Source organism: Elgaria multicarinata, chromosome 6 (genome assembly GCF_023053635.1).
Source record: "Elgaria multicarinata webbii isolate HBS135686 ecotype San Diego chromosome 6, rElgMul1.1.pri, whole genome shotgun sequence".
Lineage (NCBI taxonomy): Eukaryota > Metazoa > Chordata > Lepidosauria > Squamata > Anguidae > Elgaria > Elgaria multicarinata.
Window position 1 is genome coordinate 101,233,410 of NC_086176.1, and position 25,971 is coordinate 101,259,380.

Below are 25,971 nucleotides of genomic sequence, written 5' to 3' on the forward strand. Positions count from 1 at the left end.
GGTGGAGAATATGTAGCTCTCCACATGGGGTTGAACTGCAGCTCCCATCCCTGGCAATAGCTCATGCTGGCCGTGGTTGATGTGAGTTGGGGTCCAACAACATCTAGAAGCCTTAGGTTCCCCACACTTCAGAGGCTGAGGAACTGTTTATACTCTCAGGCTGAAGTATCTGAATGAAAGCTTTCCATTTGCACAAATGTTTACAAGGATACAAAAGCTCCACCATAGGGGACCGGATGGAGATTGTTACAATATCTGTTCTGATCCCTAGAAAGGAAGATGACAGAAGCACAGGTAGACATGACAGTAGTATTGTCTGCCTTAAAACCTTCATGGGGTCTTGAGAATCAAGTTGTTCAAGTCGTATATTGACCTAGCTCTGCGAAGAGCACAGAGACAAACACAGATGGTACAATGCTTTCCACATACACACCTGTTTTAATATGGATGGATACGTATATTGAATTAAAACGTTGGAAACCATTTGCTATATCAGGCAGTGATTACTACTGATGCTTCTGTAGTCTACTTCTTATACTAGCCAAACTGCCTTCTGTCCACTATATTTTATTTATTTATTTACAATATTTATATACTGCTCCCCATTCAAAATTTCAGAGCGGTATACAAGATAAGATAATAAAAACAGAATAAAAACACATTAAATTGATGTTTAAAAGAAGCAAAATGCAAAGTGAACTGTGGCTGGTCATCAAGGGAAGGCTTCCTGGAACAATGACATTTTCAGGAGGCGCCAGAAGGAATACAAAGTTGGTTCCTGTCTGACCATCAGAGGCAGAGAATTCCATAGGATGGGGGCCACCACACTGAAGGCTCTTTCCCTGGTGGACTCCAGTCAGACAGCAGGTCTATGTGGAACCACCAGGCGCATGCCCTTCGATGACCTCAGTGACTGGGCAGGTTGATAGGGGAGAAGGCGCTTTCTCAGGTATCCTGGTCCCAAGCTGTTTAGGACTTTGTACACTAGTCCAAGAACCTTGAACCTAGCTTGGTAGTGAAAAGGCAGCCAGTGCAGTTCCCTCAGTAGAGGAGTTACATGCTGGAAAGGGGCAGCTCCAGACAACAGCCGAGCTGCAGCATTCTGCACTAGCTCCAGCTTCCAGAGCAGCTTTAAGGGCAGCCATAACCTAATAAAGACTTTGTGGATTTCACAGCGAGTCTCTGTTGTGTCACATTTTGGTTGCCTCACACCTTGACACCTGCTGCAGCAGGAGAGTGGCCAGTGGGGTGCTCCAGAGCACCTGCCCTATGCCTCACTATGAGAGGCATAGGGCAGCAGTGGCATCGGAAACCCCAGTGGCAGGCACGTGGTCTGTGCTGCCTTTCCTGGTCTGCCGCCTGAGGCAGGCATTCATCCCACCTCATGCGAAGGCCAGCCCTGCCTGATGCTGGAGATCCTTTTAACTGGAGATTCCTCACAAACATGACACATGACATAAGATTATTGAGTGGTACATCTTCTCCCACTCCCCCACCTGAGAGGGAGGTGAAGGATGCCACTGTCCAGAGTTGCCACGTCACATGGTGCATCGTAGTAGGTATTATAAGGAAGAAAGAGCAAAAAAAAAGCCACAGAGGTACAGCAGCTCCATATATCTTAATATAGATTGTATTTTTCACTTAACTGTTACGTTTGTCGTTAACTTTTGTTAAACTGCCCTCAAGTTATAAGGTGGGATACAAATGGAATAGAAATGGAAATAAATACATAAACATAAATCTAATTCCACCCTAAGAACCAGAGCAAGATGTACCAGGAGTTTGCTCCAATCCAGACAAGACAGAGGTGATCCTGGTTAGGAGACAAATGAACTCTGGGATAGAGAAGCAACTTAGGCCTTATACACCAAGCAGGATATTGAACTATGAAAGCGGTATATAAAAGGCAGAAGCCACACTGCTGCTTTATAGCGGTATTGAAGTGCACTGACAGCTGTTGGGGCCCATTGACACAGACCATATACCACTTTCATAGTGCTTTATCCTGTTTGGTGTGGATGTGTCAATCGGCCCCAACAGTTGTCAGTGCACTTCAGTACCGCTATAAAGTAGTAGTGTGGCTCCTGCCTTTTATATACCGCTTTCATACTGCTTTCATAGTGCAATATCCTGCTTGGTGTAGATGAGCCCCTCAGATGAGCATTTTATAGCACACTCGTTCCTGGGCGCTCACAGATTTTTGCGGGTCCTATTCACGACGCTGTCTGCCTCCAGTTCGTCTCCTGCTCCTTCTGATCATTTTCACGGCTCAAAAAAAGAGCCAGCAAAATCCATTTTTCCCCCTCTTGTGAAACATGCCGCCATTTCCTGCTGTGTGCAGGAAAAGTAGCACGAAAAACCCTGCCCACTGAATGGGCCACGTGGTCTTTGTTTATTTCTTCTTACCGCTACCTCCTTCTCCATCTGAAGAAAGAGGAAGTGCTTATCCCTATTGTGGGACAGAAGCAGGATCCAAAGCGAAACCCAATTCCGTACCCCCCATCTTTAGAGGCTCATTGTATTATTTGAAGAGGAATACCTCAGGAGGTGAAACATTAAGGTGCTGACAGCTGCCTTTTTGTTCAAGCCTGTGACACCCTCCTGCTTGTCTTCATCCACCCCTGTCCTTGTTAATGTCCTATATAAAGACAGTTCCTTAGAAATCAGCCTACGTTTCAATGCCTTTAGGTCTAAGAATGTCAAAACCCCATGAGCATACCCAAAAGGAAATGTTGGATGGACAGCAACAAATCTGATGCTTAACCTTTCATTCTTTTATAGTGACTCTGCATATGTTAAGAGACTGAGAGATGTTTTCCTTTGGCCCTGCTGAATGGAGCGTCTCTTCCCTCTCAACCTTGGAGAGACCCCCGTTGAGTATTGCATAAATAACAAAGGCATTTTGTGGAAGCGGCTAATGATGGGGCTGTGGGGGGTGGGGGGGTGGAGTTCATGAATTCCTGACTCTTGCATTTATTCAGTAATATGGTCACTCGTTTAGCAAAACAAACAACTGGGAGACAAACCGCTTGCTAACCACTTTGAAAAATCAGATGCGATATAGACTGACTTAAGAAACATGAGCTAGTGTACTGACATTCACGTTTAAGATTAATTACCAAATCTGGGATTCAGGTTGCTGGCAGATCCATTGACTTACTTATTAGATTGTAAGCCTATGCGGCAGGGTCTTGCTATGTACTGTGTTATCTGTACAGCACCATGTACATTGATGGTGCTATATAAATAAATAATAATAATAATAATAATAAAGGCAGTATTTAGTTTTTAGAGCAAAAGGGTAATGTGATTGAAAGGAGCTGAACTTTCTCTGTGCCTGCCACTGACCTCCTCATAGCCTCTCTCGCCAAGTGCTTTTCTCTCAGCCAGATAACCTCCGGGTTAGTTTACTGCAATGCGTTGTACTGTGAGGCTTCCCTTGTAGACGGTCCGAAAACTTCAGTTAGTACAAATTATGGCCAATAAGGTAGTGACTGGAACTGGGCTGTGTGGCCATATTATGCCAGTGTTGTACCATCTTCACTGGCTTCCAGTTTGTCTCTGGGCCCAATTCAAAGGCCAGATCTTCAGCAAGCAGGATATAACACTTTGAAAATGGTTTGAAAACTGTATATGGCGTGTGTCCCAGGTCCCAACAGTTGTCACTACTGTTATAAACCATTTTAAAGCAGTAGTGCCTTCATGGATACTAGAGCCACAGTATCTGGAGGGCAGCCTCTTCCCTTATTATTTATTTATTTATTTATTTATTTATTTATTTATATAGCACCAACAATGTACTTGGTGCTGTACCTGAGCCTTATGTTCCTGCTGTGCCTGAGCCTTGAGTTCATCATTTGTAGTCCCAGAGCCAGACCAGGATTTATTTACCCCGAAGAGTGCAAAAGTTTAGTGAATATTATTTGTTTATATATGATGTAAGTGTCTCAGAAAAGTGAGTCTTACAAAATTCCAGTGGTGGTGGGGGCTGTGTGATGACATCATCAATATGGCTGCCGCCGCGCTATTATGCAATTGCCACGTTTAAATATGCATGACTTCTCACCAATTTATGCTACAGAGATGAATCTTTTTCTGAATCATTTCAAATTTAATGACAAATACTTTTTGTAATTACACATTTTTGTTAACTCCATTAGTTTTTGAGATAATTTCATTTGAACATATAAAAACAGTGTTCACATTGGTTATATGTGATGTTTAACCATGATTTACTCAAAAACTATACGACTTTTGAAAGACTACTCAAGAACAAAACAGTTGCATTTTTTTAATGAGGATTAAGAAAATGTATAATAACATGGGGTTTACCCCAACGCTTAGGGAATTATGAGTGGTATCTCGTTATACGTGCACTTTCTCAGGATTGTATGATTTTACAATTTATCATACAGGGCTTTCATTTCAAAAGTATCCACCCTAAATATCTCTCGATCTGATGCACGGATAATTTTGAACATGTTGAACTGTGATGTTTACAGTTGAACATGTTCAAATGCTCTTTACAAAATTTCAAACAGGAGGAATATGATGAAATATTTAAAAAGACAATTTATTAGGTTGAATTGTTTTTAACAAATGTTTTTAAAACCTTCAGTAAAAATTTACAATTTACAAAATAAAAACTATGTTCTGTGAGAGGGGTTAACAAATAAATTTCATTGGATGTCCTCTTCACTTTCATTGGAACTGCTATCATCACTGTCAAAATCACTTTCCTTGTCTTCTTTTTCACTGTCCTCTTCTGTGGCTGTTTCAAGATGTTCTGGGAGTGTTGGACCATTGTACCATTGTATGTTGTACCTGCCATTTTCCAAGTACCAGCTGTGTTCAGTAGGATCAAGGCCATCGTCAGGTTTTCTACCATCTGCTCGTTTCCACAGCCACGACACTGAATTGCTTCTTTTAATCTTTTGGATCAAAGCAGGTTTAGATGGAGGCAGCATTGTTGGGTCAATCCCTTTAACTTTGGAGAATGCCTTAGACTGGATCTTAGGTGTTGTTTTCTTCATAAATAGACTGTATCTTACTTCACTCACAGAGGAGTATCTAGGGTGGCCGTACATGGCACAGACAAATTTCTCCAACCCAGCTATCTTTCCTTCAGTTAAAGTTAGTGACTCACCTAGCTGGCTGAGAATTTCTTGGAATTCATGATTCTTTTTCATGATTTCAAAGGGTTTAACTTTTCCCTGTCTTGCAAATGCATCTGTGAAATCAGAGACTGTAAAAGCATGGTAGCTAGACAAGGCCTCTATCAGATCATGTCCGAGCAACTCTGTGATACAAATTACATTTATTGTCCTTCTGCTGTGGTTAGGAGACACACCACAATCAAACCAAACCTGAGAGTTTAGGAAGTGCTTTTGATGGTAAATTAACAGAACCAACACATCAGTGTCATTTTCTCTAACCAGGATATTCTTTGCCTGATTACTACCATGTGATGTATGTTGGATGTGCCAAATAATACTTGTGTCTGCCTCTTGATGATGGCAAGCATGAATGTACATGCAAGATCCAAAGAATGTAGAAAAGCCCATAACCCAAAATTTGTTAGCTAACTGCGCATCTTCTATTGCATCAAGTAACCTGAAAACCGAACGAAAGAAACTTGAGGTTGCCAAAAGCACTTTAGATGCTTTTGGTAAAGTAATTCATATGCTATTCAAAAATGTGATGTGAAAAAAGTCATTGAGTGCCATTCTCTCTTGCTCAGATTGGTGGATCAATGAATAAAACAGACAAAAGTTGATGCACAGGTTAGAAAAGTACCAAAACTTAGACGAAGAGCATGGTATAACTACAAGGTCAACCTCACATAGATGTGGCTGTATATAATGCAATGTTCGTGTTGCACACTTTGAAGTTCCCGGAAACTTACGGAACTCTTGCACGTAAATTACTGAAGCATGTTACTAGTAGTTCAACAGCTAAGGAAGTGTACCTGGTGTTTGTAACCCAATATTATGTACCAGTAGATCCAGATCTACCTTCTTCTCACCCAGGTCTAGAGCAGCTAGCCATATAATAAGCTCAATTGCATAAATCACAAAACCATACCATAACATTAAAGAAATCCAGCAGTGACAAAATCATCTAATCGACATCAAACTAAAGTCGATCCTGCAACCCTGATGTCTGCCTACTCCTGCAGGCATCCATGCTATGAGACTTTGGCCTTAGCTAGACCTAAGGTTTATCCCGGGATCATCCTGGGGTCATCCCTGTTCATGTAAATGACACACAGGGGATCCCGGGAGCAGGCAGGGATCCCAGGATCATCCTGGGATGATCCCGGGATAAACCTTAGGTCTAGCTAAGGCCTTAGTGAAAGTTCAGTTGTGGAACACTACTTTTGATAATTGCTCATATACATTTGGGGCCTATGTAATTACTTTGATCAGGTGAGAAGATCTAACTGCATGATGGTAGACTATTGATTTAATTAACTCTTCTTTGGTTTTGAATATTAATCTCCAATGCCATAGAATTAAAATCATCAATTCCCCTCTTATAATTTGCTAATACATGTTTGAAACAGAAATAGTTCCACAATTCTTCATTCCTTTTAGTCAAGCTTGATAATTGGCAACTGAGGAATGACTTTGATTCCCCTTAGAGAACACTAATTTTGTGGAAGATTAAAGACACAGAGGAAAGAACTGAGGAGATAGCTAGGATATTTTTGGAGAAAATCCAGCTTTTCCATGTATAATTATGAAGCTAATTCTTATCAGTTCATTTGACAGTTCTGTTCCATGTATAGCTAATTTAGGGTTTCTTCAGAGATGAATTCCAGTTGTCATCTCTGTTTTATTTTAAAGCATCTGGTGAACGCAGACAGATTTTCTCACATAATCTAGCATGTTGGACATTTTAGACTAGAGAGTGCTGCAATGCACTGATTTGGATCCAAGTGAAGATTTAGTAATTAATTTCCATCCCTTAATCATTCTGTAAAATGACTGCATTTGTGGTCACTGATCTTCGTTGTTACTGTCATTCCTTAATATTTCATGTCATGGGGTTGTATCCCGTGGTGTCCTTACACCAGCAGAATGGACACCACTGATAAATCCAATTTTCCCTCATCCCTGCAGCCCCCCACACATTCCAAATCTGTTCCAGATGTTTGGGGGACCATCTGGAGCAGATGGGGGGGCATGGGAGAGGAGGGTATAGTAAACTCCTGTTGTGTGAGTGGAGGTTTGTTCACATAAAGTTGAATTTAGCTCATGATAGAGAATTAATGTTAAATGAGTGGTGGGCCAAATACCACTTGGAGCTTTAGTTTTGCTTCATGTTAATGAGATAACTAAGGCTGCAATTCTATACCTGCTTATCTGGGAGTAAGCCCAATTGAAATCAGTGGGACTTATTTTTGAATAGATATGTATAGGATTACACTGTGACTGGGTTCAGACAACACAAGAACCCATGGTAGTTTAAATAGTCAGTGGTTGGTTATTTAACCCAGCCACCATGGGTTAGTTCGTCAGCCACAGAGTCGCAAGGCAAGAGTGGTCAAAGTGGTGGCTGGCACTCTAGTCCAGCTGACTGGATAGATTTTTGGCAGCAATGGCTAATGGGATATTAGCGGGAGGACTGGGGGGGGGGGAGGGCAGGGGATGAATGAGTCAACTCAGCGTGAACTAATAGTCAACTCAATGCTGATCCTAATCCACACCACAGTGATTATTATCATGTTGTGTATGGGGTACCTCCTAGATAAACAACTGTCAAGTTGATTATAACCCCATCGTTGACTATTGTGTTGTCTGAATGCAGCCTGTGAGTTTTTAATAATCACAGCACCAGTCATTTTCTGCACATTGTGAAACATTGTGGGCATGACCCAGGCCAAAGTTAATCACTTTTAAATGTTTTAAATAGGAAAGAGTTTAGTCCATACTTAATACTTAGATCGAAACCAATGGTACTTAAATGTGCTTAACTTTGTTTGGATTGTCCTCATATGTAGCATGTCTTGTTAAATTGTGAACTATTTATGTCTTTCTTCAAGATCAAAAGATGGTACTAAATTGTATGGAAATATTACAAAATATCAGTAGTTAATGAGCTCCCACCCCCACATTTTGTGAATGAAAAGTCTGGCAATAATGCTCAAATGCTTTTGCTTAGATCCAATGAAAATTTAGTGATTAACTTCCTTGACAATAAATAGCCACTGAGGACCCTCCAGGGAATAGGAACTGGGGTCCTGCAGAATGTCAGTGAAATTTGCCTCTTCAGTTACTATATTTTCCTTTGACAATCTTAACCTTTTTGGTCTTACATCTCCATTACTTAAAAAAGAACAACTGGAGGACAGTCTATGTCATTATCTCCAGCTGTGCATAAGATTGACAACATGTTTCCAGTGGTTTGAGGAATAGCTTCTTATCTGTGTTTTTCCATTTATTTCCACTAGTTGTGATCATGTGTGCCAGCAGTGACGCAATAAGGAACATCATGTTGGCTGCACATCGGCAAGGAATGACCAATGGAGACTACGCTTTCTTCAATATTGAACTATTCAACAGCTCGTCATATGGTAATGTGGTTTCTTTCCTCTGGTGGGTTGCAAGACTTTTATAATTGCAATAACATTTGAGAGATTGTTTTAGTCTTTAAGCAGGCCACCGCAAGTCTTAAAATGAGCCATTGCTTCTCCCTATTCTTCAGATTAACATCCATTTGGATAATGAAATTAGAAGAAAAAAACCCCAAAATTAACACTTAGAAATTAATTTTATTTATATATTTGTTATGCTTGTTTCTCATTCTATCCCCAGACAGTTGAGCAGGGTTCAATCTCCACAACTCTGCTAGAGGAGGTTACTCTGCTAGAGGAGAGACTGTGACTCTATTCACTGTGACCCACAGTGGTTAAGCATTTTGAGCAAAACATTAGCTTAGTGAGTCATGTGAACCATGACTTAGCATGTCATATGAACCATTCTTAACCATAGTGGCTACATAACCATGGTTTAAACATGCTCACTATTTGCTGCAAAAGGGTTAGCAGACTTAGTGCATCATCTGAACAGGCCCTGTAACTTGTCTGAGACCACCCAGTGAGCTTCATAGCCAAGCCAGCATGGAGCTGAATATGGGTTTCTCATGTTTAAAGCAATCACTTTAGCCATACTATAATGAAAGAGTGGGATAATTGAGCTACCATGTGGCAGCTTGTTCCACACTCTGGTGCATGTTGGAGCAGCCTTTGAACATAACAATGGCTATTCATGTACAGCAAGTAAAAACTGGCAAATAAATGACAGCTTCCGGTGCAATCCTATACATGTCTATTCAGAAGTAAATCCCATTGGATTCAGTGGGCTTACAGGTAAGTGGGTATGGGACTGCAGCATTCCTGTATACTGCATTCCTATATACTGGCCTCAGGCCAGTTCAATTCTGTCAGTTGTTTGACCCACTTTTCTTGGTTTGGGCCCTACTCATTACTGTGGTACCGTGAGAATTGGGCAAAGTATGCTATGAAAAAAGTGATTATAATTTTTTTAAAAAAAAATTACTAGCCCCATCTTTTGACAGCAAACTTTAGTTGATGCAGTGACAGTTTGAGTTAGGACTTAGACAGATAACAGATTTAACTGTAGCTGAAATAATGGAGTTCCTTGCTAAGGGACTTCTTGGGCTAGCATGTTTAGACGCAGGAGAGACTGCCAGCTGAGCAAGTGTGTGTGGATTGTGGCTCTTACATGTTCATTTAATGTACAATTTTTAAGGTTTGACTTCAGTGCTTGGATTCATTCAGAGTTATTCCAAAGAAGCAAATTGAACTAAATCAGCTCATGTTTTTCATCTTAACTGGGTAATCAAAGCCCAAAATGATTTAAAAACTTCTCTTTCTCTACAAGAATAAGACATTGGCTACTCCAGCCTTCTCTCACATTGTGTGTGCTCTCAAGTGCAACACACTTCACATAATGGATGTGTGTGTGATTATGCAATCTTGCAATCTTTAGAGCATCACACTATTTATTGGGTGACTGGATGCATAGACCTAAATGGGATTACTAGACTGACTCTCTCTCTCTCTCTCTCTCTCTCTCTCTCTCACACACACACACACACACACACACACACACACACACACACACACAGGATGGGAGCCTGAAACAAAGATGATGATTGTTCAGCAGTTGCAACACTATTAGGCATAAAAAGTTGAAGTGCCAGGATTGGTACATAGGCCTGTAGCTAGAAATAACCAGTCTAATGAGATTGGATGGACCATAATTTCAATGAAGTTGCACTATTGCGATTTACTATTCTTTTATATATTTAGAACATCTTTAATATATGTAACAGGAGACATCACAATAAAAAGTATAAAATTATAATAATCAGAGACCCAGCTTTCCTCTCCAGCTTGGAGCAGGGACGGTGACAGGGATCGTTTTATGTTTTCACTGTGCTTCCGAACTTTGAAGAAGATCTCCACTCCTTATCCAAGTTTCAGATTTGGAGCTGGGAAGGGGGCAGGAGACTGTTTCACCTCACAAAGTTAGAGCCAGCTACATGGGCAGGATTCTAAAACAATATAAATGGCACCAGCAGTTACAACTTAATTACTATGTCGACAAATATGTGTACAAAAATATTTATTACGTGAAAAGAATTAAAAACAAACCGCCTCATTGTGATTTGTTTTTAATTCTTTTAATGTAATAAATATTTCTGTACACATATTTGTTGATGTCGACATAGCAATTAAGTTGCAAACTGCTGGTGCCATTTATGTCGTTTCCTTAACTCTGTTATACTCATTCAGTGTTTTTTGTTAAGAACAAGTGTGGTTTTTCACTTGTGGTTCAGAGTCCTGAAACCACACATTGTTTAGGCTATCAAAGGCAACCAAAAAATGTAGGTCCCCAGCCCGGTCCCTTCTTTTTTTATGGATAGGCAGATTTGTATACTGCCTGTTGACCTTTGAAAGGTGATTCACAATAAAATGCAATCCTAATACAATAAGAAATGAGAACAGTAAAGCGACAATAAAAATAAAACAACAGCCAGAAAAGTTTCCATTCAGTTTAAACTCATTAAAACCCTGGTGAAAAAAGTCTTGCGCTACATTGACTGGCAGCAGCCTGCCTAAATCAAGGGGCCAGTCAAAGCTCTGTTGGGAGAGAGTTCCACAATTGGGGTGCTACCACTGAGCAGGCCCTATTTCATGTTACCTCTAGCTGTATTTCCCTTGCTAGTGGAACACAGAGCAGGCATCCAATGATGACTGTTGTTGATGGGCAGGTTCATGAGGGAGGAGCCAGTCTTCCAGATATCCTGGTGCCCAGCTGTTAAGGGCTTTATAGACAATAACCAGCACCTTGAATTTGGTCCAGAAACTAATAGGAAACCAGTGCAGATGAACCGGAATCAGTGTAAGGTAATCCTAAAAGCAGGCACCTGAAAGCATTCTAGCTGCTGCATTTTGCACTAACTGCACTTGTTGTACACTCTTTAGAGGCATGTCCACGGAAATGTACTATAGTAATCTAATATGGTTCTTACAATGGAGTAACTGAGAAAAATACCTTGTACTGAGAAAAAAACAATTGTGTGATAACAAGTTGCTTCAAACCACTTGAGGGACCGTTATTATACTTATCAACTGCATCTTCCAAATTTTATGCAGAACCTCTTCACAGCAACATAAGAAGCTGCCTTATACAAAGTCAGATTTGCATTGACTGGAAACAGTTCTCTAGGGGTTTAGATCTTTTGCAGCCCTACCTAGAGATGCTGAGGATTGACCTTGGAACCTTTTGCAGGCTGTGGCCCTTTCTTATTTTCTGTCTGGCTAGCAGTAACCTAACCTTCCATGGGAGCTGGGCTAAGGTGATACCCAGACAGCAGGTGTAGATGACTGGTCTTCACTTCTATCACCATCTTGTGTCTGTGCTACCCAGTTTCAAGACTGTACTCCTGGTCACAACCGCATCTGTGGATTCTGTACCTCCATTTGAACCTTTGTATTTTTAGCCTTGGCTAGATTTTAAATGTCTAAACGAATGGTTTGACCAGTGTGTGTGTGTGAGTGTGTGTGTGTGTGTGTGTGTGTGTGTGTGTGTGTGTTGTGCATGTGTGTGCATATCCCCCCCCCCAAAAAAAAATCTCAGTGCTTTATGATTACCATCTTCCACTTGGTCTTTTTTACTTTTTGATTTTCTAGAAGTAATTATCCAGTAATGTCTCAGATCAAGCCAGTCCTTTATGAACCTGCCCCGATATAGGAGTTGTGCATGATATCTCATTAGAATGGAGGCAGAGAGATGGATTAGGTTCCTCTTTTCTGTTTTCTCCTCTAATGTTTCTCATCAATGAATCAAATTTCCAAATGTAAAAGGCAGGCTGTTAGGAAGGAGATTATAACAGTTATGCCCTGGCACTCTAATACCTATAATGCCAGAACATAATGTTATTGCTTATTGCCCTTGGTAGAAACTATTTCTTGGTCCCAAGAGAGATTTATGTTTTCATTACGTTTTTTGTCCTGAACTTCCTGCAAAGAATTCCGGGCTTTTGTCACAAACTACCACCTCTGAAACAATGTGCTTCCTTTTTGTAATACAATGTATAACCTTTTTTAAAAAGTTGTTATTAATTAATCACATAGGGTACAATTCAGCCACAATTAAGTATTTTTCTAATACCAATTAATTTCAGTGAGAGAGTATGTGCTTTAAGGCTTCCATTGAAATCTGTAGAATTTAAAAGTGGTTAAAACTGGGTGGATTTTGCTTCTAGAGTACTTACACTGTATTAGGAGGACAACATGTTTCATATTTCTGGCTACCCCCAGCAACACATGGGGAATACAGCAGCAGGAAAGGGGAAAACGAGTTCTTTATGGTAACTGGCTTGGAATTGTAAATATTTTTATTTCTCCCTTAGGAAATGGCTCATGGAAGAGAGGAGACAAATACGACCTTGAAGCAAAGCAAGCATACTCATCTCTCCAGACAGTCACACTACTGAGGACAGTGAAACCTGAGTTTGAAAAGTTTGCTGTTGAGGTGAAAAGTTCTGTTCAGAAACAAGGAATCAATCATGATGATTATGTAAGTAATCTGATTATGAGGTTAGAACTTTCAGCATCTTTAAAACTCCTTTCTAATGAAATCAAAAGTGACTGTGTTTCCCCCACCCCCCGAATTGGACCAAAACGTCTGAATGTTCAAAGTTGCTTCTGGAACTCACTTCGCGCCCCCCCTTCCTTTTCTTTGCCAAAGAAAATGGTTCTCTCTGTTTGTTCAGTCATCTGGAATAGAGTTCTTTTTGTCTTCATCCTCTTCTTGCTCATCATTCTAGGTATGAAGTCATGATGGTGTAGATCCCAGAACCCTTAATGCTTTTCTGTACCAGATGCTCCTTAGTTTTCCAATTGTTCCGATTTTACCACATTTGCTTGGGAACCATGGTCCTTTCTACACCTAAGGGTTATCCCAGGAAAATGGAGGAATCATCCCTGCCTGCTCCCAGGATCCCCTGTGTGGCATTTGGATGCACAGGAACGATCCAGGGATGATCCCAGGATATAGGGCTGGTGTAGACATGCCCTATGTCTCTAAAGACATCTGCAAATTACTTCTCTGTGTTTAAGGAATAAGCCTTTCTGGAACACAAATGATTGGGGAGGGGGATTTAGTTCAAATGTATGTGCAGAAGGTAAATCTGGATGTACTGGTAGATGCCTCGGTAATTTGCAGTAGATTGACACGGTTTTCTGGCTCCCAGTGGTTTCACAATAGCAACAACAAAATTTCCAAAGAAGCTCCCAAAGTAAGCCGAGAGCTGGATAGAACTGGCCTAATTCATTCTTCTCATTGTGATCAGTTGGGGGAAGACGAAATGGAAGAAAAGGATAGATTGAGCTGCCTCCACTTTCTGCCCTGACCTCAGCAAGCTGGGTTTTGGATGTGATGGAATGTCCACCATAGAATATGCTCACCATTAACACCATAAGATTGCTCCATTAAGATATATACTCCTGTCATGGCCCAAAACCCAGATTCAGAGACAGTCAATTCTTCATCAGATGACAATATGGAACATCCCAGGAAGCAGAGGCAACCCCAATAGCAAAGTCTTCTTCAGATGAAGAGAAAGTAGAGCTTTACTCCTTCACCTTAGGGGCTGTGTTTCTTCTATCCCCTGTTCCCAAGAATGTTTTCTTGCCAATGTCCTTTGAAACTTATGACTCCTCCTTTGGCCATCAAGAACCATCTTCCACACTATGCCAAACCCACTTTCACTATTAGCTTCAGAACAAAGCATCCCTTTAACTGCGAATTGATTTCTCCCAGGGAGGTGAGGGCAAGAATACAGATCTCCCTGCAGGAGTATTTAAGCCCTTCTTAAATTCAGACCAGTGCAGGAGGAATAATCCAGGTTACCTGCTCTCTGGCAAGGCCTTATTGACCTCCAGCTCCCCTGTTTACTTTCCCGGGTTTTATTACTTGCATGCTTGACTGGTTGTCTCTGCAACTGAAGCAGTAACTCTGCTGCAGGCTTTAGTAATGAACAGAACTTCAGAAAAACAGTAGTTCTAAGTGATGGATGAGATCTACTACCCTATTTCTTTGATTCTAAGATGCACTTTTTCCCCCATATAAACATCTCTAAAATGGGGTGCATCTTAGAATCGCGGGTGTGTCTTAGGTTTTTTTTTTCTGTTGGTGGTACTGAAATTAGTGTGCGTCTTACAATCGATGGCGTCTTACAATCGAAGAAATATGGTAAATTCACAGGAGATTAATAATGAGTAGGTCATTAGAGTGCAAGCAACATGCACTGTGGATAATACAGCCCAAACGATTAATGCTTAAAAGGAAAATAACGATTAATGATTAAAAGGAAAATAATCCCAGACAAAGTGAATAATTAATTTGTGGCAACATCCATTGTTGTGGGTTTCTGCTCTAAGTTTTTATAACTTTTTTGCAGTGACAGGGCTATATAGAAATTCTTAATAGCTTCAATAATAAAATGAAATGCATCCTTGATATGAGTGTTTTCCTGGATATATTCATACTGTTTTATTTTGTAAAGATGTTATAATCAGATGTAAAGGAAATATTAAGACACTTGTAAAGTTCTTCTGTGAATCCATACCAATGTAAAGTTCCTTCATTGCCATTGCTAAAGTAAAGTATCACACATTAAGGAGATAACTACACATCTGGAGGGTACCAGGTTGGGGAAGGGTGCTTTCTAAGTAAATATTTATTGATGTTTTTGTTTTTATAATTTTTATGGCCCCTCAGAGAACCTCAGTTATGGAGTAGCATAGAAATACCATCAATGAATACATTAATCTTTCAATAAATTTATTTATTTATTTTATTTATTTATTAAACTTATATACCGCTCCCATAGCCAGGGCTCTCTGGGCAGTTTACAGAAATTCTAAAATTGAGGTAAAAACAAGTATACAAAATTTAAAACTCTAAAATACAGAACATACACACATAAAGCATTAAAAACCAATTAAAAACTAAACATGTGGGTAATTAGGATGTGCCGCCATATGCCTGGGCAAAGAGAAAAGTCTTAACCTGGCACCGAAAGGATAGCAGCATTGGCGCCAGGCGAGCCTCATCAGGGAGATCATTCCACAGTCTGGGGGCCACCACCGAAAAGGCCCTATCCCTTGTTGCCACACTCCGAGCCTCTCTCTTTAAAGAAAGCGTGCCAGTTATTCAATGTTAAATTCACTCAGTTGCCCACAATCCAAAGGGAGAGGCGGGTAAGAAATTTTTGTTGTTGTTGTTAGTGAAAGACAATACCACTATTACTGGCTTCATATTTAAGCTGCTGAATCCACCATTTGATAGACAAAATGTCAAAGATATATTGGGGGTTGTTGTTGTTTTTGTTGTTTGTAAAAAAAAAAAAAAACAGCCCTACCAGACTTTTTGCCTGTTCAAAGGCAGCGAACTGTAATCTCAATTGGTTCACCTTCTTTTTCCCCATGCGAACACCCTCTCCAGAGCTGTTTCAGGAATAAACGTTTTGTGTCAGCTATGGCACAGCCCTCATTGAAAGCCTACCAAGTCTTTGTAGTTTCAGATAGTGGAAGCAGTCATTTGGAACTAAAAGCTATTTTATGCAGACCTCCACAAAAGGTTAACGGGACACAGTATGTCTAGCACTTCCTGATGCCCCCCCCCCCCCCCGTCCCCACAAATGCAAATAACCTCTAGTAGCAACTCTTAAAATTTGTTTTATACACCAGCAAGTTTTGGGTTTAAAGTAGCACTACAATCTAGAAAGAAAACAGGGCTGGCCAACTTCAGTGTTCCGGGGACCATTTACACCCCTTAGGCTATACTTCTGCTACTGTACAGTTGAATTTAGTGGTGGCAGCAGCAAAAAGAATGACAACCACTGTTCTTTTTGCTGCTGCCACAAATTTCAACAGCAAATGATGGAGGGCAGTGGGGGTACGTGCAAATCAAGGGCTGCGTATTGGCCACCCCCTGATCTAAAGGCTATCTCCGGAGTTGTGATTTTTATTTTTCTGGACAAAAAGAAAGTAGCTTTTTCTTCCCTGTCTGGGAGCCACAGAGAGAAGTGTATGTGTGGGGATGCTATAGGCCATTCAGGATGGGCATATAATGAGTTCACGGAGAGTGCCCAAGAGTAGTAGAGCTTTCTAATTAGAATCAGTTTATTTCAAATATAGCCATTTGGCTGACATATTATTATTAGCTTTTCATAAGACCACAGTCGCTTGTGCAGTCAAATCTTGACAGTGGAAAGGTAGCAATGTTTTGCTTAACTCTAAAGCTTTCAGAATGTTCTTTCCTTGCACGCAGAATTGGAACACTGTGTTCCATTATAAAGGAAATGTAAAGTTGACCTAAGCTAAAAATGCCTACAAATGATCGTGATACCCGTTTACAGCTATCTTACAGCGAGCTGTGCAAACACCCTGGTACATTAGTGTTCTTATATTGTCCCTGTACTATCCGTATCTTGTCAGACTATTAACAAAGCACTAGATCAGGTGTTCTCAAACTTTCTACTCCCAGGGCCCTCTTGAGAGAGTTGAAAACTACTGAAGCCCACCTCTCACAAAATGGTGGCAGATGAAAGTAGAATCTGTCATATTCAGCTGGCAATTGCTGATATCTTTTTATATTGATATCTAATTCCTCTATGGAAATTGCAAATTCTTTGCTGCAGCTATTTCCTTATATTATTTTCATACTTCAGCTTTCCTCAAGTAAATTACACACATTGACCTGGCATGGCTCGTTGTGGATTATGGTCTGTTCTAAGGTTATGTGAGGATTGTTTAACCCTTGAATTACCCATGTTTGCACAACAACTCCCAAATGGGGGGATGGATATGCAAAATGGTGCCCACACATGCAAAGTGGTCTATTGGCTCTGGAGATATCATGACTTACATGATATTGGGGAAAGATGTTGAGATTGAGACGTTGCTGATGGAGACTGCTCATGCATTTGGCAAACCTTTGTAGCTGCTGTTATATCTCGCAGATAACAGACACATAGGGCCTTCCTAGACGAGGCCTTAGCGCGCCTTCTGACCCGGCTTCCCTGCTGTGCGTCCAGATGATGCACAGGGGAATCCGGAGACAGGCCGCGCTGAGGCCTCCTCCAAGGCGCCATAAGCCAATGCGCTTATGGCACGCTTTTTCCCCAGCTCCGGCCTCAGGCCGGGGCTGGGGAAAGTGTGGAGAGTTCCGCGGCTTTTCGCGGCTCCTCACTTACTCGCGAGGAGCCGCGAAAAGCCACGGACCTGGCACAGCGCTCATAGGAGCGCTGTGCCCATTGCCAGGGGGGGCAAAGGATGACAGGGTGGGTGGCAGGGTGGGTGGCACGGGGGGAGGGCGGGTGCGATCGCGCCGCGCACCGCCCGGGCAATGCCACCCCATGCCAGGCATTGCCCGGGCTCGGGCGGTGCGCGGCGCGATCGCACCCGCCCTCCCCCCGTGCCACCCACCCTGCCACCCACCCTGTCATCCTTTGCCCCCCCCCCCCGGTAAAAATAATTTTAAAAAAAACACTTACCTTGTCCGCCGTCTTCGGGCCGCACCCGGCCCTTTTAAAATAATAAAAAAATGGCAGACGCCGCAGGGACGCGACGTCCCTACGCGTCCGCCGTGTGGTAGCCTGGGGGAGGTGCGCTAACGATAGCGCGCCTCGGCCCCGCCTCCCTGCCGGCGTAAGCCGGCAGGTCTAGCAAGGCCCTCGAGTTAATTTACTGCTCTTCATCCTGTTTTGTTCCCCACATATCAGGGCCCTTGAGCCTACAGAGTACAAACTTGGCCTTGAAAGGGACTCTATCTAGAAGGACAGAGACTACTCTCCAAAACCATCTATATAGTCTCTTTCTAGCGTCACAGCAGAGACAGCAGTAAGCTCTCTTAGATCAACTAATAAAATGCAACGCCAAGCTACTGCTGATTTATTACGATCAGCAATAAGGACTATTGTAACAGCAGTATGCTGTCAGCATAAATACACCTAAATCTTTTGATCCCATTGATTCAAGAAGCCAAAAAATAATAATAGGAAAATGCCACAGGTGAAAGACAGACTTTATGAAACACTACAGCAATTCACTTACTTCTGCCTATTCACATTTGCCTAACAAGCATTGATGCTGAACAATGATGGCAATATAACCATCATTTTATGACCCCAGCCTTAAGCCCTGAAATAGCTACCTGTTGTCAGCAGCAAAGCTATGCACATCTGTAGCACATTCACTTTTCAAGCAGGTAGTTTCTTAATATAGACCAGTTGCATAAAGTCTACAGAATCTGGCCCTTAGTATATGCAACTTCTTCTCAATAGTGTATTGTTTTGTTGAGGAATCTGGTTTCCTCTAGATTTCTAGTATTGACATTTTCATAATAAGAGCTAAGCACCTGTAAAATATTTTAAATCTATGGATTAGACAAAGTGTTTGAATAGTTGATTCAACAATAGACAGATTCTGCTTTAACAAGCTTGACTGTTTTTCTTCTTACCTGCAGATGGTAAAAGGCTGGGCATGTTTACCAAGGCCAGGAGCTTATTCTGTTTGTTTTAAATAACAGAAACTATGTACCTTTTAGAATCAGATGTACCTTTTAGAATCAGCTAACATGCATGGTTTCTTTTTTGTTTGGGGAGTTAGAAAAGGTGCACATGATTATTGCTAGCAAGGTGCTACTTCCTTGCAAAGGAGTTAGTAGTAGGAAAGCAATTGGATTCCCCCATCCCATCTACCCCATGCACATGCACACACACACACACACACACACACACACACACACACACACACAGAGTAGGACACACTGGCTGGAGAACAGTTGCCTTGCAGCAACTAAATAAATTAGTTTCAGTCTTCATGCTATGAAAACAATATTGGGAAAAAGAAACCCTTACTATAAGTAATGTGTTAGGTCTGAAATGGGATAAGTTTTGAATGTGCATAACAAAATGGATGCATAACTATTTTAATGTACAATTCCTGTCAAACATAAGGAGAATCCCAGAATAAAAATAGATTCTGACATATCTGGTTTTCCAAAAATGGTTTTTCAGTTAAAGTTCAGGCACAGTCCACTTTTTATTAAATAATTCTTAACTCTTACAGGAAATTGGCTTAGGCTTTGCTTTTCAAAATTCTTAATGCTACCTCTGTTACTGGTTTTGGGGGTAGAATTTAATAAATGCTGCTTTTATTTCTGACCCAGTATTCTGAGCTGGAATGATTTTATAACCTTGGTTATTTGGCCTTTTGAGGTTAGCAGGCCACCCATAGCTTGTTTTTTTCTTCTCATTTAAAAGCTGGGGGGAAATTAACTAATTTAACAAACATTTCAACGGGATTGGTTGGACGGAGGGGTGCATTGTTTGATGGAATCAGAGATTGTCACTTGAAAAGGCCTTTCCTCACCACTAGTGCCCAAGAGATCGAACAGCAAGACTTCTTGCTGTACATAATTTCCTGGTACATAATTTCCTTGGCCAAAGAATGTGAAACAATGCATTAAATGAATATTTTACTACAGGTAGTCTTTCCCCCCCTAATAAGCGGATGAGGTAGACAGCATTCCTCTGTGAGAGATGGCGGATCTGGTATTCCTCTGAAGTAATCTAGAATTGTGTTGATTGTCTACAAAAACTGTTCAGGAGGAAGCAGAAATTGGTGATCTATGATTTCCATGCCAAATTCTCCCATTTTTTTCTGTTTTTCAATTCCAACCTCTACCTCTCTCTCTCTCTCTCTCTCTTTCTCTCTCTCTCTCTTTCACACACACACACAGTCTTAACATTATCTTTTAATTGTGACTCTACAGCCACAGAGATTGGAGGCCCAAGTGCTTCAGTAAAAGCACTGAAAGAGAATGCAGAAATGCAACATGTTCAATGGTGTGCGCTCCACTTGTCTTTCCCCAAACCAGCCAAGTAGGATTAATGACAGGCAGGCTTTTGTGTCCTCTTTTAAATGCATCAGAAGAGAAAGGAAAGAAAATAAAGAGGCTGGGGGCCAGGGAATAATTTGTACAAATGAATAGATCTATTCAGTGTCTGAAGTGCTTTGCTAATTGTCTCTGAGGAAAAAAGAAAAGCAAACCACAAATTGGCTTTTGGTGACAAGGAAAAATGAATTCACATGTCAGCTTAAGTTTTGCTGATAGAATCAATCCACTATTAATTAGAAGTTTGGGGCGTGACTCTACAGCCACCAAAGTCAGCAGAAGCTTTCCCACTGGCTTCATTAGAAGGATTAAACCCCAGATGCTGAAGACAATGATTTCTTTCCCCTTTGTTTTCTTTATGCCTCGGTGTTATGAACCCTTAATGCATCTTATGTCTTTGATTTTATAGATATATTAGCTGATATGCTTGGCATTGCTCGGGGCCATGAATAATGTTTATAACATTTATTTGATATATAATAAATGTCTATGCAACTTATTCATCTTTAGATTAGTTGTTGTTTTTAGTTTGGTTGAGTTAGTAAATTGTTTTGTTAGAACAAATGGAAAGTTGTGTTAATAAGAACTGTATTTTAAATTAGAGCTTCGTGATAAACCACATATTTTTGTTTTACCTGAAAAGCCTATACCTCCCATCATGCCTTGGCTGGAGCAGGGAGTTGTAGGCCTAAGCCTTGGTATTTTATTAAATTCTTTAAAAAATATTTACAATCCCAAATTTCATTTTTTTAGATTTTTTGGTACATTGTACAGCCAAACCTATCAGCATGCCAAATGTCAAGTTTCTACCCAGCTTTGCTCAGGTCCCTAAGATATATATGTCTATGAGGTAATCATCTTAAAGTAGCAGGTCGGTGCTAGGCCTGTGAGTTAACCTCTAAACAAATTAAATTCATTCCCGCCCTTACTTTCAGGACAACCCTGCAAGGTAGGCCTGTCCTAGGCTTGTGAGGTAACTTTAAAACAAATTAAATTAATTTCTTTTCTCTCTCTCCTTCTCTTCCTCAACGCCTGGCCTTGAAGCTGTCATCATGATTTTCCTTGCCCCCACAGAAAACAAAATCTACAACTCCCAGCATGCTTTCTGCCCAGGTGCTCTCCCTTCAGGCCCAGGTTGGCAAGCCACTTCCAGATGATGGCTCCCAAATCCTGATAAATCTTCCCTCCCACCCAAGGCATGCTGGGAGTTATAGGCATAAGCCTAGGTCCTGAATAATGTATTATCTTTGGACACCATCTGAGGTGCAGTGGAAGACAACTGGAGAGCAGGCCATCTTAGTTGTGGCACCATGCTTATGGATTTCTTTTTCCCAGGCAGGCTTGCCTAGTGACTGCATTAATGGCTTTTAAGTGCCAAGTGAGTTTTTTAAAAAATATATATTTTCCAAGGTCTTTTATCTTGATGAGATTTTTACGTGTGTTTTTCTGTTATAACTAAACCACAACATTCCAAGTCAGATGCAAGAATTACTGAATAAAGTTTATGATTTTTATGTAAAAGCCTGACTTTTCTATTGAAACAGAAGAGTGAATGGAGGAATGACTGACAGCTGAGGCTAGAATGGAATGGTGGGCGGAGTTAGCGGCAGTTGGGGAATCAGTTAGTGGGAGCCGAGTTAGGACTGAGAGAGAGTGATGCCAGTGCTACACCTCCCAGCATACCTTTGGCGGCCCTCAGTTGCCCATGTCCTCTGAGAGGCACTTTCTTCCTCTCATTGCTGATGCTGCTCCTTGACACAGCATCGAGGAATAGCATCACCAAGGAAGGGAGGTAAGCGGCTGTCAGTGGACACGCACAACTCCGGCCAAGTCCTGCTGGGACTGCGTCAGCCCACACTTCTCACCCACGAAGTGCTCCATCAGGAGCCTGTACTGAAGGGCTGGGCACTTCCCCACCTTCGTCAAGCCTGTTTCTGGGCATGCGCAGAGTGCTTCCCTTCTCTCCTTCCCTCCCTCCCTCTTAAGGGTGAAGGTTGTGCATATGCTTCCCTCAGTTTCTGAGAAAAACGATATCAGGACGGGGTGCCTTTGAGCATGTCCAAAGTTTGGCTTCTCAAAGACATGCTGTTGTATCTAGTTATGATTTTAAAAACACACATGGCAGTGGGAGGAGGAACTGCAAATGGATGCAGCTCATTTATGTGGGTTGTTTCCTTATATGTGGAATTGGGTTGACTGACTTTGGGAATCATAATGCCTGCCAAAGGCCAGTAAGTCTGACCTCCTACCCAAGGTGTGCTGGGAGTTCCGCCCAAGGCATGCTGGGAGTTGTAGGCATAAACCTAGGTTTTTATTAAATTCTTTAAAAAAATACTTTAAAACCCCAAATTCATGGTTTTAGATTTTATCTGATCCATGTACACAAAGTCCTGCCTGGGTGAATAGCATTAAGGCAGTACCATATGTGGAAGTGGGTAAACATTTAGGGACATACATGACACACACATAATTTCCATTTTATAGGTAGAGATTCAAACAGACAGCATCTGCTCATTCCAGGCCTATTCTTTGGTCAATTCAGTGTTGTGTATATACACTAACAACCCACTCTAACACTCCTTAGATCCATGGATATTCTTAGTTTTCAGCATTTTTATCCCCTTAGCAATCCTCAGAATGGTATAACAATGACATCTTTTTCTTTGAACACAGTTCTTAGAGGCATTTAGTGCTAGTCTTTGGAAGGGAATTTCAAATTTGCGCAGCCCACCTCCTTTCCCCATTGTGGGTTCAGACTTCAGTTGTACCCCAAGTGAAGGAACCTATATTGATATTTGAGTCCATTCTGTGGTCTAATTCTCTCATGAAAAGCTGTGTAGTTTGAGCTCCCTGCATCTGTTAGATGATAAAAATGTCTGTTCCAATGAGAAATCTCCCAAAGCAATGAGACCTTCTCAGTACTGTGATCTTTTATAGCTGTGATTAGACTTTATAAGGTTAGGTCTGTCTGGTTGATTGCCTGCATGCTCCCAAAACAAATTCTTTAGCTATCCAAACAGTGCTATTAATTTTCAGATTGCTGCCATTTCTGAAATCTGAAATTTAGTTATTAACTAGATACTTTTGTAAATGAATCTTTGCATTTAAGTTTCAAGCTTCTTTAAAAAAAACCCAGATACCAACTGCAGAGGAAGGGCTGATAATTATCAGGATCACAACAAGCAGGGAGGGAGAATGGAAAGAGCAACTTCACAGTGAGGGATTTTCGTTAGTTCCACAATAGGGGGAGGAAACAGTTAAAAAAAGGGTGACCATATAAAAAGGAGGACAGGGCTCCTGTGCCTTTAACAGTTGCATAGAAAAGGGAATTTCAGCAGGTGTCATTTTTATATATGGAGAACCTGGTGAAATTCCCTCTTCATCGCAACAGTTAAAGTGCAGGAGCTATACTAGAGTGACCAGCTTTAAAAGAGGGCAGGGCACCTGCAGCTTTAACTGTTGTGATGAAGAGGAAATTTCCCCAGGTTCCCCATATATACAAATGACACCTGCTGAAATTCCCTTTTCAATACAACTGTTAAAGATACAGGAACCCTGTCCTCCTTTTCATATGGTCACCCTAGTTTAAAAAAACAGCCAGCCTGCTGCAGTCTCAATATTTATCACCCTACACACACACACACACAGAGTTGCTATTTGTATTTTTTTTAACTTGCACATTAAATGCAAAGACACATTTAACATCATTCCTAGTTTGGCTCTTCGTGCTGCCTCTTTTAAATATATAAGAACTGTCACTTTAAGAATTCTGGAGGATGTTTTTAACAAACTCATGTCATGCTGAAATAGTGCACAGTGCTATTGCAGGCTCTCTAGCAAACAGCACAATATTGCTTGTACTGCGATAACTGCACATAACATTGTAAGAAATGCCCTGCTGGATATCACACCAAAAGTCCATCTTTTCCACCATACTGTTTCCGACTGTGACCAGTCAGATGCTTCCAGGAAACACAAAAGCAAGGCATGAAGGCTGTCTGCTCTTGTTGTTTTCCTCCAGCAACTGGTATTCAGAGATATATTGCCTCTGAACACAGAACTTCCATTTAGCTACCATGACTAACAGCTGTTGATAGGCCTGTACTCCGTGACTGTGTCTAATCCTTTTTAAGGCAATCTAAATCTCCTTTAAAGCACACGTATTTGCAGTGCTAGGTCCAGCTTTTCTTGCTTTTGTAGTTTTGAATTTCTTTTGGTGGGGAGGAAAGCACCAAACGTGCTTTCCCGTTACAAAATTAATCGTATGTGTTTATGTAGGAATTAATCCCGCATTAACTCTTTGTTTCCAGCATGTATCTTCATACACACACAGTTCCTCCTCCAAAAGTCTCAGTGTTGGTTAAACCCCCTAACAAGTCTAAACACATAGAATTACAATTTAAAATAGACAAAACTTATACAACCAGAGAAAGAACAACTCCCCAGATAGCAACAATACAATATCAACACTCTTATTTGAATACTAGTTCAGTCCTCATCTACTAAAATCCAATACAAACTCAGTCTTACACTAGTTTGATTACATTTTCATTCCTGTCATTCTAATAAGTGCAGTTCCCACATCCTAGGCACCTTCAGGCTGTTATTGATGAAGGTGCATATGTAAAACGTCATAAACAGAACTTCTACATGCCCAAACTTTTGATTACCTGCATTTCCAGTGCAGGTAAATAAATATAAATAAATGTGATACAGCCTCAATTTGAGAATACAGTACTTAAGCATGCCAGTTCTGTATGTATTGAGTGGCTTGAAGAACCTACATTATTTAATCCATATGAACCAGGGCACACATTGTGTGCTATGGCTTTTAGAAATGTTAGGCCCATTTCACCGTTAAGACAGCTCCCTTGCGATCACTTCAGGAGTGTGTGATGTCACCACAGGGGTTGCGTGGAGAAGCCATTCATGTGAACCAATGATTCCATGTATGAGTGTTTATGCAATTCCTGCAATGGCAGGAGGTGTTAGTATGATGCTGTCCATTGGCCGAAGTAGTGTGCTTTTAGCTAAGATTCATGTTTTCTTCGTTCGTCATTGCACTAACTAAAGGAGAATAAATAGCTCCATGAAGTTGGATAGGATACTGATGAAACATTCCCACCTCACCACTTATTTGCCCCCACTTTGCCTTTAGTGGTGTAACTGTGTGGCACAGGCCTACCACAGCTTCCTCTTTGTGGCACTAGTATAAAGGTGCACCAGTATCAAGGCCCTTAGTTGCAATTCTGTTCCGTTCACAGCCTCCTTACAGAAGATAGATTTGTGCCCTTAGATTAACATGTGAAAAGTATCAGTGGCTAAAAGTGCAACTTACTTTTCATTATATCTTCTGAGGTACACTTGTTTGGAATTAATAAATATTGACATTGTGCCCTGCTTATGAACCTTGCTATGTCTGGCCACCGTTGACAGAAATGGAACAAATGGAAGGAACTTGGTTTTC

At 41.1% G+C, this 25,971-nt stretch overlaps 1 protein-coding gene across 2 annotated transcripts in view; it reads left to right on the forward strand.

Moving 5' to 3' along the window:
• NPR3 (natriuretic peptide receptor 3) overlaps positions 1 to 25,971 on the forward strand; it is a 56,531-nt gene that overhangs the window by 5,778 nt on the left and 24,782 nt on the right. For both annotated transcript variants that reach the window (XM_063128686.1, XM_063128687.1), the window contains exons 2-3: positions 8,456 to 8,578; positions 12,949 to 13,115. In XM_063128686.1, coding sequence (XP_062984756.1) covers positions 8,456 to 8,578; positions 12,949 to 13,115 — 290 coding nt within the window. The remainder of the gene's footprint in view (positions 1 to 8,455; positions 8,579 to 12,948; positions 13,116 to 25,971) is intronic.